Below are 15,857 nucleotides of genomic sequence, written 5' to 3'. Positions count from 1 at the left end.
TTTTTTGTACTACACTGGCAACTTTTCTGCAAGTTCGAAATAATGTCCAACTAAAAATGAAAATAATAGTAATAGATACATTGAACCTCTGGGTTAAAAAGAAGGTGCACTAAAAATGTAATAACGGGGAAATCTAGAAAGACATAAAGTAGATTAGTGGTTGGTTAGGGCTGGGAAGGGGGCTTCAGGGTAGGGGGTGATAGCTAAAGGGTATGGGGTTTGTTTTGGAGTTAATAAAGTGTTCTAAAGTTGACCAAGGTGATAGTTTCACATATCTGTGAAAATACTAAAGACCATTAAATTGCACAATTTTAAACTGGCTAATTGTATGATGTGCAAATTAGAGCTCAATAAAACTGTCAAAAAGAACTTTTAAAATGCATTAGATGTGTGTGGTGGATTGACTTGCGTACCCCCGTCTGCACATGCTCTTTGTCCTGCTCCACATTCTGGTGGGTTTGGACCCATTGTAAATAAAATCTTTTGCAAGATGTTATCGCACAGGGATGCACGGGTGGTTCAGTGATAGATAGCATGCTCGCCTGCCATGCAGGAGACCCGTTTTGATTCTGGCCCATCCACCCGAGAAAGAGAGAAAAATAGTAAAATTGTGGCCCCACTGAATCAGGTTGGGCTTTAATCCAGATTACTGGAGTCCTTTATTCAGTGAAAGTCAAATGGAGCCACAGAAGTTAACAGAACCCAGAAGAGAAAGGAGAAGACATCGCCATGTGCATTGCCATGTGAAGGAACCCCAGAGTTTTCCTGCCAGCCACAAAATATCGACCAGGGGAGGGAGCAAGCCTTCTAGCCTCAGAAACCATGAGCCAACAAATTCCTGTTGTTAAACCAACACATTCTATTTGAGCAGCCAGAAACTGAAACAATGTCTATGTCACTGATTTTATTATTATTTTTCATTTTGGAGAATTGTCTGCATGCTGGTAGCCTCCTCAAATCCTTTTGTGAATGTGACTGTGATTGTGAAAACCTTGTGTCTGATGCTCCTTTTATCTACCTTATCAACAGAGAGGAAAACATGGAATAAAGATGAATAATAGGGGGGAAAATCCTTTTGTGGAACAGGGCAGGTTTCAAATAAATCATGAGTCCCACATCAACATAAGGGGTATTCTGTGTCCCTTTCTCTCTCCCTCTTCTTGGGTTCAGGCCCTTGAAGTCTCTTAACTTCCCTCTTACAGAAATGGGGTATCTTATGTCATAGATGTAAGCTGTGACATCCACTTAGGTCCTGAAAATGCCCATGGCCCCACACAAATTTCCCCCTAACCCCAGCCCCAGCAAGGGAGGGGTGCCTGATCCAGTTTGGTGAGGGAGGTGCCACCACTCAACAAGGCTAGCATCCAGGCACTCGCTGCTTCAGGCCCTGTGGGTGTGCGTCCTGCAGGGAGCCTAGATGCTTCCTTCTTTGATCCTTTCTTTGAACTTAACCCTTAGAAGCTGAGAACTCATAAAACACCTGGACTGCCTTGCTGTTCATCTGGTCCAACCCACCCAAAGTACATCCTGCTGGAGAAAGGGGGTGACCTTCTCAAAGTCATACAGCAGGTAGAATCCAGGGCTCCCAGCTCCCAGCAGGGCTTGGGCTACCAAACCCTGATCCTGACACCTACTAGATCCTCCTGGCCTTTGTCCCAGTCATACCTGTTACCCATTCCCCGCATCTGGCCCCACAAGCCCTGACGGACCAAGCTCCATCCCACCCCACAACTGACCTTAACTTACCTTTGGGTAGCTCACATTCTACTGGGGAATATTATAAGAATCATAACACATTTATTGAATACTCACCACATGCCAGGCTCTGTGCTAAAGTCCATGACAGGGATTACCAATTCATTTTTATTTTAATCTCTACAAAAACTTGAGGTAGGTAAGTATAATTATTACTTCTACTTATAGATGCTGAAACTGAGGTTCAAGATCACATACTGAGAACACACCTGAGAAATCTGACTCCAGTCTTAACTTCTAGGCCAAACTGCCTGTTCACAGATGAGAGACACAGTTAGCAAAATGCAAAACACATTTATTAAACAGCTACTATGTGCAGAAGACTGGACTAACACTTTGGGGTCTCAAGAAGCTAGCCCTGCCAAAGAGGAGTGTGGAGGATTTGCAGGAGATTGTATGCATCATTGGGAGAGTTGAGAGAGGCTTCTTGGAAGAGGCCTCTGAAAGAGGCTTTGAAGGATATATAGGATTCCAAGAGTGGGGGCAAGGAGGTGTCCTGAGAAGCTCTGAGGAGGAGCCAGCATGAGTAAAAGCATGGCAGCAGGAGCAGAAAGCAGTAAGTCTTCACTGGAGGGCAGGATAGGATTAGGGAGCAATGGAAGAACAGACTTGAAAGCTCAGTGGAGGCCATACTACGAAAAATTTTAATTGCAGGGAGTGCCGGTTTGAAAGTATTATGTAACTCAGGAAAACCATGCTTTAATTCTGATCCAATTTTGTGGAAGCAGCTGATTCTTTTAATCCCTACTCAGCACTGTAGGTTGGGGAATTGATTAGATTATATCCATGGAGACATGGCACGCCCAGTTGTGGGTGTGACCTTTGATTAGATGGAGATGTGACTCCACCTATTCCAGGTGGGTCTTGATTAGATTACTGGAATCCTTTAAAAGAGGAGACATTTTAGAGAAAGACAGAGCCTAGAGAAACGACGGAAGCCTACAGAAATGACAGAAGCAATGGAAGCCTCAGAGCTGATAGAAACATCACAGGACTAACACAGATGCAGACACGTGGAGAACAGAGACACAACTGTTTGGAGATGCTTGGAGTCCAGCAGATGTTGCCATGAGATATTAAGCAAGCCAGAACTTGGAGAGAGCCAAGGGATGCCAAGAGATGAAAGCTAGCCTGAAGAAACAAAATGAGGAACTCCCACAGGAACAGAGGCTGAAAGCAACGGAGCCCAGAAGCAAAGGACCAGCAAAGCCAGCCCCGTGACTTCCTAGCTGATAGAGGTGTTCCTAACCCATTGGCCTTTCTAGAGTGAAGGTAACCTCTTGTTGGTGCCTTAGTGTGGACAATTTTATAGGCTTAGAACTGTAAACTTGTAACTTATTAAACTCTCCTCTTAAAAAGCCATTCCACTTCTGGTATATCACCTTCTGGCAGCTTACTAACATACAGGGAAAGAAATGTTGAGGGACCATTGCATGTCTTTGAGCAGAAGAGTACCCCAAATGAAGTGCAGGATGGGTGCCTCAGGGAGAGCCCAGCTGGGAGTCGTCTGGGAGAAGCTGACGCTGAGCCAGCCGCTTTCCCGGAGGCTCTGCCTTGATGCTGTAGTACAGCCGGGCACCAGAACTGAGTCCATAGGGCATTTGCTAGAGCTCACAGCCTATGGAATTCAGTTCTCAGAGCCAGGTGTCCAAAGTCCTCTCAGTCTTAACACTTTCCTCTTCCCTCCGGTGTTCTTTTCTGTGAATTTCCCCCTATTCCCAGGATGAACAAACTGAGACCCAAGATAGGCCAGGCAAGGGATCTCAAGATTCCTTCTATCCCAGGAAGAATCTGAATGTGCAGCTGAAAAGGGGCACCCATAGTTGGGGAAAGGTGAGGGACTCCTTAAATTCCAATAGGAATTAGGTTCGAGTATGAGAGGAGGGACCTCAAGTCTGTGACAGAGATTCCATCTCTCAGGCCCTGGGTACTGTGTGTCTTTCCCAAGTTATCTCCTGCCCAGACCGGCCCATGGTGGGGCGAGAGGCTGTGCCGGAGGGCCGGGCCGAGGCATGGGGGGACAGCCAGACACCCTCTGTGGGTCAAGGCGCTTCCTGAGCCAATGAAGCTCCCCACGAACCACCACGAGAAGTGAAATCCTGAAGTATGCGGGGTAGGGGAGGAGAAAGAACTCCCTGGAACTTACTTTCATTTTCTGGAGAGTTGAGCTGAGGGCTGGGGTGCTCTCCCCATTCACAAGACAGAGCTGCAGCCCCCGTCCCTGGAGAGGAGAAGCTGGCAGGCTCAGGAGCCACCCTACCCCCAGCCTGCCTGAGTCCAGAACAAAGGGGCCAGCACTTACCCACACAGACCCACGCAGTCTTCTCTCCCACGCTCCTGGGGCTGGATCTGCTATGATGCCCTCAGAGAGTGTTCTTTAAATAGGGCCCCCACCCGCCCCAGGCAACTCCCGCCCCCGCCCCTGAGGAATCCCAGCTCTTCTGAGAAAGGAGGAAGGTGTGGGAGGGCTGGGCATCCTGCCCAGAGAGTCCTTTCTGACCTCAAGCCAGTACGGGGACCCCTTCCCCTCTTCTTCACTTCAGTCTCCCTCCCAAGTCTGGATTCTTTCTCTACTCAGTGTCTGAAAATCTTCCCTTTATCCCTAATGCATGGCCAGTTCCTCATTCTGAGACAGGATGGTGGAGGAATTGATAGAGTAGGGGAAGCTTCACTGAGGGGGAGCTCAGAGTTTCTTTGGGGGAATGGTGGGAGAGAAGGCCCGCTCCACCTCTGTTCACCCTGTATGGCTTCAAGCAGCACCCAAAGGGCAGCTGGAGTCTGTGCCCCTCCTGGGGAGGGAGAGACTGAGGCCTGAGGGGTCGAAAACCCAAGTGCTTGTGGTCCAGCCAGCTGTGGAGACTTGGGCAGGACAGGGGCTCCCTGGAGTTTGTGTGTGTGTCCCTGTGTCTGTGGTCTCCTCAGCCCACCGCTGGTAATCCAGCCGCAGAACCTGACCCCTGAGAATGGTGGGGGGTGGGGGTGGGGGGGTTCCCATAAGACAGCTTTCCCACCTTCCTTCCTTGAAAGTTCAGGAGGTTCTTTCTGATATCTAGCTTCATCCAGCTGCCATCCAAGAAGCAGGGGAGGGGGGAAGGTCTGCAGGGGTCTTGGCCAGAACTGGTGGCAGCTCTACTGAGGAAACCTGAAAAATCCCGGAATGGGGGTGATGAGGAGTGAATAGTCATCAGTGCTGTGCAATGAGCCAGGATGGGGGTGGGGGGGGCATGTTAGTCTCTGGAGGGGTGGCAGAGGCCTGGGGCTGCTAAGGCCCCCACCAGGCCCCTCCGAGGAGCCTGCCTGGCAAGAGTTCAAAGTGCTGTCACCCCACCCCTCATTAACCCTAGCAGCGCCAGGCTGTCAGCGGCACTGTTTTTATGGAGGACGCCACGCCAAATCTCCCTTCACCCCACTGGGAGCCGCCAACCCCTTGCCCTCTCTGAGGTCAGAGGACCCTGCTGGAGAGGAAGGAGCCTGCAAAAAGGACAGCCGGAAAGAGAGGACGTGAGCTCTCTTTTCCTCCACATCTTGGCACTGCCTCAGTCCGTAGGAGAGAGGGAAGGATGGGACTTTCTCTCCTGGACTGTGAGCTCCTTGAGGGCAGTGACAGCCTCTGGATCCCCAGCACCCTATAAGGGGACTAGCAGAGGACCGAGGCTCGGAAAAAGAGATTTTTTCATACTTGAAGGGGACTGTTTTCCTCAAGTCCCACTGGAGGGTTCCCGGGAAGGAATGCCTGTGGGCTTTCCCATCCAGCAGAGCCGGGAAGCTGAGACAGCAGGAACAGAAAGAAGTAGCTTGCCAGGCCCCAAGAGTTCAGTTGCTCTGTTCTAGATGAGCACTTGCTTACATGGGCATGGAGGGACCGGGGTGGGCATGGCCCACGGACCGCCCTGAATCCGGGCGCAGATCGATCCTCAATCCAGGCACCATCTGCCCTCATGCCCAAACCAGGCTTCACAGCCGCAAGACCCAGACCGTAACTCAGTCTAGCCCTGGGGACACATCGCTGTTAAGGGGCAGATAGGATGGCAGACAGGGTAGGGAAGTCAGCGCCTAAGAATTGATTGGGTGACAGTCACGGAGGGGAAGAGACATGGGGATTTGGAGGACAGTACTAGGTTTGGGGATGGAGGACCCCAGATCCAAACCGGGAGTCCCGAGGTCTGTGGAATGGAGGGAGAGAAACGAGAATATAAGGGCAAAGAGAAAGAATTTAAGGGCGGAGGCCTTGGGGGCGGGGACGTAAGACGGATGGGAAGACCACAAGTGGAGTTGAAAGGTACGCAGCCTCTGGAAGAAGACAAGTGCAAGACAGGATACAGCCCCGGTCACAGCAACTCCGCCTACAGGCCGGTTCTCCACGCCTAACTCCTCTTCGCCCGCAACAAAAATGGCCACCGCGGGAGTAGGACAGAAGCCCTGCGACTGGTGAGAATAGAGAAGAAAGGCCCGCCCAGTTTAGGGCAAAGTACCCTTGTCAAAAATGGCCGCCGTGGCGCCACTGGAAGGAACCGCTCTGGGCCCCGCCTTTGATCTCGTTGGTGGGGCTGGGGGATGAGAGCTGCACAGCGCGGGACAAGTCGCCTGCGGCGCCCGACGGAGCAGGTGATTTCCCCTTCAGCCTCCGGCCCAGGGCTAGAAGAGTTGCGGAGAGCGTTGACCCAGGGTACTCGTCCTGTGTGTTCCCCCACGGTACACCCCTTGGACCCTCCTGACCCCCACCTCTGATTCTCGCCATGGCCTGTATCAATGCACAACCTAGCTTGCTCAGGCCTGCCGCGTCATGTGTGCCTCAGGGCCGCAACTGCACCCCTATGCTCTCGGGCCCACTATTCGAGACCCTTGTGGGTACCCTCCTGGCTGAAACTCCTGCTTCAGGGTTCAGCCATCATCGCGGTCCCGTTTGCTGTCCTCCTCCTTTACCCCCATACGTTTGTGATCCCGCAGGACTTTGGATGCCGGGATTCCTTGTAGTACTCAATGCCTACGTGCCTCTAGGACCTGACTTGAGAGTTGAGGGAGAATGGTGTTCTCTGAGACATGCGACATGGGGTTGGGGGCCAGGAGTAAGTCTCCACGGGCCCTGGGAGAAGCAGTGAAGACCTCGGTGCTAGACCCTTTGCTGTTTCCCTGGGCAACTCCCAGGATACCTCCCACATGGTTCCCAGGACTCATACTCCTCCCAAGTGGCCTTCTGCTCTCTCTCCACCTTTGAGCACAGTCCTTTCCCCAGGGAACAGTATGGAACTGCTTCCCCCCACCCGACTTTGTATCGAGCATTTGGACGGTCCAAGCCTGTGGACCTCCAGAAGCTTTTAGGTCGCTTAGGGAGTGGGAGAGGGGAGGGGCCTGGGAATGGGTGGAATGAGGATGGGGGCAGTCAGGGTTGGCTGCAAGGGAGAATGGGGGCTATGCAGAATGAAAAGATTTGGAGAGACAGGACAATGGTGTAAGGATTCTGAGGTAAGCAAGAGGGCCAGCCAGGGAGGAGAGGAAAATCAGAATATAGGCTAGGGCCAGGGCATTTGTATCATGAGAGGTGCTATAGTGTAGTGGTTAAACAGCAAGGACTTTGGAGCCACACTGCCTGGATGTAAATCTGCCGTTTAACTGCTGTGTGACCTTGGGCAAGTTTCTTAACCTCTCAGTATCTTCATTTCTTCCTGGGTAAGATGGGGATAATATTATCTGTGTTTTTGGGTTATTGTGGGGTTTAAATAGTTAATACATATAAAGTGCTTAGAACAATGGTGCATTGTAAGTTGTCGGTAAGTACTATTATCATCATCATCAGAGATGTTTAAGCCAGGCTTAAGACAGGATGGCAACTCATATTTCATGGGTGCCACCAACCAGTGGTCCCTGATTTGGAGTCCCCAGGAAGTAATAGGATATTGGGGCTACACCCAAAATTTGGAATGCCCCATGTAATTCATGGTTTTATCCTAGAGAAGACTGATTGTTCAGGTTTTAACTTAGGAAATCAGTTGCATAGACCACATATTCCCCACCAGGAGAAAATATATTGGAATGATATTAGGAGGAGCCCCTTGGCTGGAAAGAAATGTTATGGAAGGTTGGGGGAACATGGAAGGGTGAAGGAGAGAGGTGGAAGCTTTGAAGGCAGGATGAAAGTTTGCATGGTTCAGGAACAGGGTGGGGGAGTGTTCCCTTAGGAAACAAGCAGAGGAAAAGCTCAGGGGAGACTTTTTTTATTTGAGGACAGTGAGGAGCTTTACAATAACAACTCCCTAGCCCTTAAACCTTGATTAGAAACCCAGAGGGATGAGACACATCCTTGAGAGGCTTCTTCCATGGAAACTGAGCTCTCAGGCAGCAGCCTTGATCCTTTGTGGAGGTTGCCAGGGAACTGACAGCAGTTAGGAATTGAGAGTGATATAACTAAGTGCCCATGTAGGTCTCGAGAGGACACTTGCCCTTCCGGGGGAGATGCATGATAGGGTTTGGTATGCCTGGCCTAAGTAGCTTTGCTTTTCCCCAGAGCCCATGGCTGGGGGTCTGGAGTAAGAGGCAGGCTCAGAGCCAGGTATTTCCCTGGCAGACTGAGGCTTCTCAGTTCTGCTTTTCAAAGTGATCCCTGTGCTGTCACAGCTACTCTTGTTTCCATTCAGGGGACCAAGGAACTATGATCTTAACACAGTAGCCCTGTCCCAGCTCACATAGAGTCTTGATACCACTCCACCTCCCATCCCAAAGTAGCCCCTAGTATACATTGAATTAGGACATCTGGATTCAAATCTTGACTCTATCATAGTCAAGGTGTGACTTTGGGCAAGTTGTTAAAGCCACTAAACTTCAGTTTCCTCATCTGTAAAGTTAGAAGTAACTGTTTACTGAGTGCCTATATCATGAAAGATACTGATATACACTGATGAATAAGCTAGGTGTATAGTCCTTGCCCTCATAAACAACTAGAGGAAACCTTAAACATCACCCAAATAATTATTTAATTATAGCTGTGTAAGCTGCTGCTGTGTAAGGGAAAGTGCAATCTGCAATAAGGATGTAAGTGGGGACAGGGGAAACCCAAACCAGTCCTAGAGGGTCAAGTACAGCATTCCTTGAGGAAGAAAATTCTGAACAGAGACCTGAGAGGTGAAAAGGAATTAGGTAAGTGAAAGGGTGGAAGTGGAAGGATGTCTAGGCTGTGGAAACAGTTTACGCAAAGGCCCTTGCCAGGAAGTAACTTGAATATTGGCAAACTAAAAGAAAGCCAGCCTGAAGGGGGATGATCCACAGAGGGCATGGTGTGTGATGAGGCCAGAAAGATAGGCAGGGGTAAGGTCTGAATCGAGGCCACAAGATTCTGACCTTATCCAAAGGGTAGTGAGAAGCCAGTAATGGATTATAAGCAGGAGAATGACATGATTTTTTATAAAATTCACATATCTACAGTGTGGAGAATAGGTTGTTGGGGGAAAGATGCTAGTGGTGAGACGTATTAGGAAGTGCTTGCAGTAGTTAAGGCAAGAGGTGGACCAGTGGAAATTGAGATAGAGAGAAGTGGTTGTGATTGAGAAATAATGGTCAGGGTGTGATGACGGATTGGGTGTGAGGAGGCAAGAGACAAAGTAGTGTCGAGGATAATTCCTAGATTCCTGGCATGAATAGCTGGGTACATGGACATGCATTTACTGAGGACTGGAGGAGTAAAGAACTTGGGAGAACGTCAGTTTGGGACATGTAAGATGCCTGTAAGATGTCCTTGCAGAGGTGTCAGGGAGGTAGATGAACAAGCTTGTAGTTCAGGGGAAGGGACTGGACAAGAGGATTGAAGATCTAAGAATTGGCAATATAGAGTTGGTACATAAAGTGATGGGCCCAGGTGAGATCTTCCAAAGAGAGAGCAGCAGCTTGAGGAGGGGTGAGGACCAGCTCTGAACCTAAGGAATAGCTGCATTTAGAGGTCAGATGTGAGGGGAGCAGAGAAGGAACTTGGGAAGAAATGGCCAAAGAGGTAGAAGGGAACCAGGAGAGGGTGATGTGTCAGGAATCAAGCTTCTTGCTGCTGACAGGACAAATAATAGGCAAAACCAAAGAATTTTTAAAATCAAAACAGGCAAAATTGGTGAGCTCATATGGTTCATCCTAAAAGACTGAAACCTGGAAAAGTAACTGGTGACTTTGAATGAGAGATTTTGATGGAGATGTTGAAGCAAAAGTCAGACTATAGATGGGGAGAAGTGTATAGATTAGAGAAAAAGAAGGGAATAGAACTGACAGGATTTGGTGATTGGATAGAAGGGAATAGAACTGACAGGATTTGGTGATTGGATATAATAGGTAGAGGTGAGAGGGGGAAATCAAGGGTAACCACCAAGTTTCAGATTTGGCAGCTGAGCGAATGAATTATTGTATCAGTTGATGAAATGGGGGGGGGGGGTGGGCACAGATTAAGGAAGGTATGAGTTTGGAGCAGGTGGAATTTAGGGTGACTCTGAGCTGCTTGAGTGGATAAGGGACAGACATTTGGACCTCTGGGTCTAGAGCCATTCACCACCACCTTCATGTTCCTGATTCCCAAATACAGGCTTTTTGGAGACAAAAGCATGTAGATGGGAATGAAATAAATCAATAAGTAATTTATTGAGCAACATAAAATAACATTAAGCTATAGAAAATGAAGGCATTAGGGAGTATAGGGAATATCTTTTTTGGATAAGTTAGTCAGGAAAGGTTTCTCTCTATACAAAATACATGTAGTATTTTGGGGATATAGGCAGGAAGCAGCTCAGCAACTTTGAGGAACAGCAAGGAGGCTGATGGGGCAGGAATGGAATGGTACAGTTGGAGAGGTAGGCAAGGGCCAGATCTTGTAGGGCCCACCAGGCCTTGGGAATAAGGATGTGAAGGTCCTTTATAGAGAGCCCCATGCTTCTGGAAGGGAGGAAGGAGAGAATTCTTTAAAGACCTCCCTTTCCATCTGGGCCCTGAAGCCAGAAAAGCCCCTTTGTGCAGAGGGTGGGTGGCCCATTCTGGGTGGGGGAAAGACTGTGCTCAGTCCTGAGGCCTGCTCCTTGGGGGGCTGGACAATGGGGCCCCTTGTGGTCAGACTTGTGGGCCAGGTGGCCCCCTTGTTGGTGAGATTCCTCAGCCAAGAAGCATGTGACCCCAAGACCTTGGCTTCTTGCCAAAGGGCCTGGGACTGCTGGTGAGGGGTAGGAGTGAGGAGGGTGGAGGAGCAAGGGTTAAGGGGTGGGGAATGACAGCCTCCACTTGGCCGTTCTCTGGAGACAGTACTGTGCCCTGTCTTTAGGCTGGAGGAGGTGGAGAGATGGGGTAGGGAGGGGGCCATGACTCTGCTTGGGGGAGTGAGGAAGAGCTAGGGAGCTGGAAGCCATGGGCAACATCATCAGATGGTTCCACAACAGGCTAGGAGGGAGGAGCTGGCCACCTCCAGGCCCAGTGAAAAGGGTGGGGACAGGGAGAAGAGGGCCTGGCAACCCTCTGTCTTGTGTCCCTTCAGAAGAGAGAGCATGGAGCTGGAGAGGATCGTCAGTGCAGCCCTCCTTGCATTTGTCCAGACACACCTTCCAGAGGCCGACCTCAGGTAGAGACAGCTCTCCCCCAGAAGGGACATGCTAGGGTCAGGGAAACTGCCAATCAGTCTTTCAGGCTGTGGCCACTGGGAAGACTAGTGTGGAAAGCACTCAGCCCTGTTCCTGGGTGGGGGGTGGGGGGGGTAGGGGGGCAGGGAGGGAGGGTTGATCATGATTTGCGGGGTAGGCATTACCCCTCATCCTGTCCCTTACATTTTTGGACAGATAGGAAACCAAAGCTCTGAGAGAGGGTCGGATAATCTCTGGCCTCAAGGATTGTAGTCTGGCTAATGGTTCCCATGAAGCTGAGGGCAGGAATCTTAGGCTAAGTGGGAGTGCTGGAGGAGCCAGTGTCCTACCCAGGACTTGTCCTATACTCTCCCTGCAGCGGCTTGGATGAGGTCATCTTCTCCTATGTTCTCGGGGTCCTAGAGGACTTGGGCCCCTCAGGCCCATCAGAGGAGAACTTCGACATGGAAGCCTTCATTGAGATGATGGAGGCCTATGTGCCTGGCTTCGCCCATATCCCCAGGTGGGGCCTGGCTGCGGCCAAGAGGAGGAGGGGTGCTGGCTGATGGGGTGGTGGGAAGAGCTGTCCCCTCACTACCCTCCTTGTCCTCTCAGGGTCACAATAGGGGACATGATGCAAAAGCTCTCAGGGCAGCTGAGTGATGCCAGGAATAAAGGTGAGTTTGGGAATCTAGGTACTTGGGTAATTCATAATTCTTCCCCAAAGGCCTGGCAAACCCGCTGCTCTCTCTACCCCTTTAAGAGAACCTGCAACCGCAGAGCTCTGGGGTCCATACTCAGGTGCCCATCTCCCCAGAACCTTTGCAACGACCTGAAAAGCTCAAAGAAGAGATGAGGTCCTCTCCTGCAGCTGCTGGAAACACTCAAGACAAGGTACTGGTTGAAGGAGGTACTGATGAGGGAGCAAGGGGACAGAAAGGAAGTTCTGCCTCTTGTCAACATTCATGCCCACAGGCAGCTGGTGCTGAGGAGGAGCTGCTGCCAGGGGTAGATGTACTCCTGGAGATGTTCCCTACCTGCTCAGTGGGACAGGCCCAGTGGGTACTGGCCAAAGCTCGGGGAGACTTGGAAGAAGCTGTGCAGATGCTGGTAGAGGGGAAGGAAGAAGGTCCTCAAGCCTGGGATGGCCCCAACCAGGTATCTTCCCCCATCTCTCCCTGTTAGTGCCAGTACTCAGACCTCCTCCCCCACCTTTTGGCCTCAGCTGCTTGGTATTAAACCTCCACCCTCTAATCTGTCCTTATGTGCTTCCCCTGCTGGTGCCTTAGAATCTAAACTGGGCTTCCCCTCTCTGCAGGACTTGCCCAGGCGTCTCAGAGGCCCCCAAAAGGATGAGCTGAAGTCTTTCATCCTGCAAAAGTGAGGCTGGGCTGGGCTGGGGCCCAGGGGGTCTTCTCAGGGTGGTGAGAGCTTCATCCAGCCAATTTTTGGCAGGTACATGATGGTGGATAGCGCAGATGATGAGAAGATTCACCGGCCCATGGCTCCCAGAGAGGTGAGAGAATTGGGATGGCTAGAGTTTATGAAGTGGGTGGGACTGTCTCCTGGCTTTTGCCGCTCACTACCTGACTGCCCAACAGGCCCCTAAGAAGCTGATCCGCTACATTGACAACCAGGTAGTGAGCACCAAAGGGGAGCGATTCAAAGATGTGCGGAACCCTGAGGCTGAGGAGATGAAGGCCACATACATCAACCTCAAGCCGGCCAGAAAGTACCGCTTCCACTGAGGCACTCACCAAACTCTGCCAGAGGGATGCAGGAGCCCTATACCCCCAAACAGGGGCCTCCCTAGCTCCTGTCCCCCTTCTCTACTTCCTTGCACTACAGTGTTAACTTCTTGGAGCTGCTCACAGGCACAGTAAAGGCAGCCTGGAGAAGGTGTGAGTGCATTCTGGTCATTTCTGCCACAGGGCTGGGGTACTGTGTCTGTCTGACATTCCCTCCCCAACATCCCCATCATCCACAGGGCAGGAGCTACCAGGCAAGAGGGGGTAAAAAGCTCTTTATTTGTAGCTCCAGGATGGGGCAGGGCACTGGCCTCTCACCAGAGGCCCCCACAGTCCAGCTTTCCTACAGCTCACAGTCAGGCCCCTGCCACACAGTCCAGCTGTGCCCTCACCAGCGGGCAGGTCAGACCTGCAGGTTGACAAAAGGTGCGAAGCCCGCCATGTCCTGCAACAGCACCAGGGCCTGGTGCAAGGGCGGCACCACGTCGATGTCCACGCCGCGCTTCCGCAAGCGGCTCAGGCTGGGCTCGGCCACGTGGTGGCAGTGCCGCACCCGCAGCGAGCGCAGCTTAGGGCAGTACTCGGCCAAAGTCCTAGGGGAGGAGGGATCAGACTAGGGGCGGGAAGCCGCCACGCCCACGAAGGAGACAGAGCCCCGGACCTCCTCTGCCTCCGACTGATTCCCCCAAAGCCCCTGTCTCCTGCCTGGGTATATATTTTTCCACCGTACATGAGGGAGGGGGCCTGGATTCGGGTCATACAACTCAATGCCTCCAATGAGCCGGAAATTTCATTGGGGAACCTGCTAATTGGCCCTGCCCAGGATTGCAAGATTTTCCCCAGTTGAAGAGAAGCCAGAAATCTGACTTTCTATGTGAAATCTCCCAATGTGTAAATATTGGTTTAAAAAGGTTTTTAAAATGTGTGGGCTCTCTGGCCTAGGCAATCCTAGAGCCTTATCCGTTCAGAATGGGGGTGCCGTAGTAACAGGAAGACCAAGAATCCCCCAATTCTGCCTCCTGACAACTACAGCCCCTCACCGCACCCCACTGCCCCATGCCCAGGCACCTGACGCCGTCGCTTCCCACGCGGAGGCAGCCGGTGAGGTCGAGGTGCTCGAGTTGTGGGCAGTTGCGAGCCAACTCCTGGACGGCGGCGTCCCCCACATTGGCGTTGACAGCCAGCGAGAGGCTGCGGAGGCCGGCGCCGCGCCTCTGCGCCAGGTACACGATAGCCTCGTCCTTGAGCTGGCGGCAGGCGGTGAGATCTAGCTCCTCAAGAGCCGGACAGCGGTCGGCGAGGCCGCGCAGCGCCAGCCCGTCCACCCAGTCACAGTGCGCGAGCGACAGACTCTGCAGGCGGGGGCAGCCCTCGGCCAGCGCCACCAGCGCGCGGCGGCTCAGTTGCCCGCAGCCGGCCAGCGCCACACTCCGCAGCTGCGGGTTCCGCGCCAGCACAGGCACCAGGTCCTCGTCAGAGAGCCATTCGTGACACGGCGCCAGCGCCAGGTCCTGCAGCCCCTCGGCGTCCCGCAGCAGCCCGGCCAATGCTGCCTGTGGAATCTGCGAACCCACCTGTGGGCGGGGAAGCACCCCGACTCTTCAACCCGCCCCGGAGGCGGGACAGGTGCTGCCTGTCCGCCCTTGAGGAGTTCTTTCCTGGCAGTCACCCGCCCTCGGGACTTGCCACTTACCCTCCGGGAGAGACCCCATCCGCTCTCTAAGTCGCTATCTGGTATCCGCCCTTGAGCAGAACTCCCTGCTCTGAGAATCCCTGCTTGCGGGACAGCCCTAGTGCTCTCAGGGGGTCCGGAAGGTTGGACAGTGGAGCTGGGGGCTGGGCTGGAAGCGGGGCTGCGGTCCCCAGCTCACCTGAGCCGCGTCGAAGCGGCGCAGCCCTGCCAGGTGCAGCTGCACTAGCGCCCGGAAGGCCCTGCTGACGCGCTGCAGCCGGAGCAACTGGCGCAACGGGACCCGGCTTAGGACGTGTGGGAGTAGCACGTCTTCCCAGGGCAGGTCCAGGAGCCTGCGGGTAAAGAGGCGTTAGCGGCAGCGTCCAAGGGTCGCTCTGTTACGGACAATCCGCCTCCGTTCAGCTCCGGTGCTCACAGGAGCGGCCCCCAGACCCAACTCAGCTTCCCTCCCCCAGTTCCTCTTCCCACCTTCGGCCCCTCTGGTCCTCGGTACCTGACGGCTCCCGGCTCTTGCTCCCCTCCGGACGGCTCCATTGGAGGCTCCATCGGCTGCCTACTGCGCGTGCGCAGTAAAGTCTCCTTTTACGCGCCCTGGAGTGGCCGCTGAGAGCCCGCCTCCTTGGGCTATAGAGACAGACCTTTTCAATCGAGTGCCGTCTCACTGAGCATCCTCTAAGAAAGCCTTCCTATGGACCCCGAAACTAAGGCGGAACAGGCGGGAGGGGTAGCATTAGACATCGCCTTCTCGGCTACGGGGCTTGAAACCCAGGCTAAAGAACGCGAAAGACAGCAGAATCTGACTTCTTCGTCTTGGGCCATTGACCGCCTCTGAGTGAAATGGTGATGGAGGAATAGGCAAGGCCGAAAGCAAAAGGGGTGGAGCCAAAAACCCGAGTTTCCAGGTCGCTCCTAACCCCACCAAATCGCATTTAGCGACTTTGAAAAATGGGGAGAAATTATCCAGGCCTACTGCCTGTCACGTAGTAAGGGCTCAATAAGTAATTCTTAAATGAATGAATGAATGGGACGAAGCTAGAATTTTTCTTATTCAAGAAAACTTGATCAGAACTACCACTCCTGTTTAATTGGGAA

The 15,857-nt window shown here is 52.4% G+C and overlaps 2 protein-coding genes across 7 annotated transcripts; one reads left to right on the top strand and one right to left on the bottom strand.

The window, feature by feature from the left end:
- Positions 1–6,250: 6,250 nt before the first annotated feature.
- On the top strand, positions 6,251–13,226 carry CUEDC2 (CUE domain containing 2). 6 transcript variants are annotated; one of them, XM_077125864.1, is made up of 9 exons: positions 6,251–6,360; positions 11,243–11,326; positions 11,704–11,847; positions 11,940–12,001; positions 12,142–12,218; positions 12,300–12,482; positions 12,643–12,704; positions 12,780–12,840; positions 12,926–13,226. In XM_077125864.1, the coding sequence occupies exons 2-9, from the start codon at positions 11,253–11,255 to the stop codon at positions 13,070–13,072; spliced, it is 810 nt and encodes a 269-aa protein (XP_076981979.1). In that variant the 5' UTR covers positions 6,251–6,360; positions 11,243–11,252; the 3' UTR covers positions 13,073–13,226. The 6 variants fall into 6 exon arrangements, with proteins under 6 accessions (XP_076981979.1, XP_076981974.1, XP_076981977.1 ...); XM_077125859.1 differs by having other exon boundaries at positions 12,088–12,218; XM_077125862.1 differs by having other exon boundaries at positions 6,279–6,360; positions 11,246–11,326; positions 12,088–12,218.
- On the bottom strand, positions 11,485–15,402 carry FBXL15 (F-box and leucine rich repeat protein 15). Its single transcript, XM_077125858.1, has 4 exons — positions 15,259–15,402; positions 14,944–15,097; positions 14,141–14,646; positions 11,485–13,665 (listed from the first exon to the last, which is right to left on the bottom strand). The coding sequence occupies exons 1-4, from the start codon at positions 15,309–15,311 to the stop codon at positions 13,476–13,478; spliced, it is 903 nt and encodes a 300-aa protein (XP_076981973.1). The 5' UTR covers positions 15,312–15,402; the 3' UTR covers positions 11,485–13,475.
- Positions 15,403–15,857: the final 455 nt, after the last annotated feature.

Source organism: Tamandua tetradactyla, chromosome 13 (genome assembly GCF_023851605.1).
Source record: "Tamandua tetradactyla isolate mTamTet1 chromosome 13, mTamTet1.pri, whole genome shotgun sequence".
Taxonomy (NCBI): Eukaryota; Metazoa; Chordata; class Mammalia; order Pilosa; family Myrmecophagidae; genus Tamandua; species Tamandua tetradactyla.
The sequence above is the reverse complement of the archived record's forward strand: the minus strand, read 5'-3'. Positions and strand labels throughout refer to the sequence as shown.

What these genes read in the sequence shown, in the direction of transcription:
- CUEDC2 (XM_077125859.1), top strand. Translation starts at nt 11,253, where the DNA reads ATGGAGCTGGAGAGGATCGTCAGTGCAGCCCTCCTTGCATTTGTCCAG. An exon ending in AAGTCTTTCATCCTGCAAAA is followed by an intron (nt 12,705 to 12,779) that starts GTGAGGCTGGGC and finishes AATTTTTGGCAG; the next exon opens with GTACATGATGGTGGATAGCG. An exon ending in GGCCCATGGCTCCCAGAGAG is followed by an intron (nt 12,841 to 12,925) that starts GTGAGAGAATTG and finishes ACTGCCCAACAG; the next exon opens with GCCCCTAAGAAGCTGATCCG.
- FBXL15 (XM_077125858.1), bottom strand. Translation starts at nt 15,311, where the DNA reads ATGGAGCCTCCAATGGAGCCGTCCGGAGGGGAGCAAGAGCCGGGAGCC. An exon ending in CAAGAGCCGGGAGCCGTCAG is followed by an intron (nt 15,098 to 15,258) that starts GTACCGAGGACC and finishes CTTTACCCGCAG; the next exon opens with GCTCCTGGACCTGCCCTGGG. An exon ending in GCCGCTTCGACGCGGCTCAG is followed by an intron (nt 14,647 to 14,943) that starts GTGAGCTGGGGA and finishes CCCCGCCCACAG; the next exon opens with GTGGGTTCGCAGATTCCACA.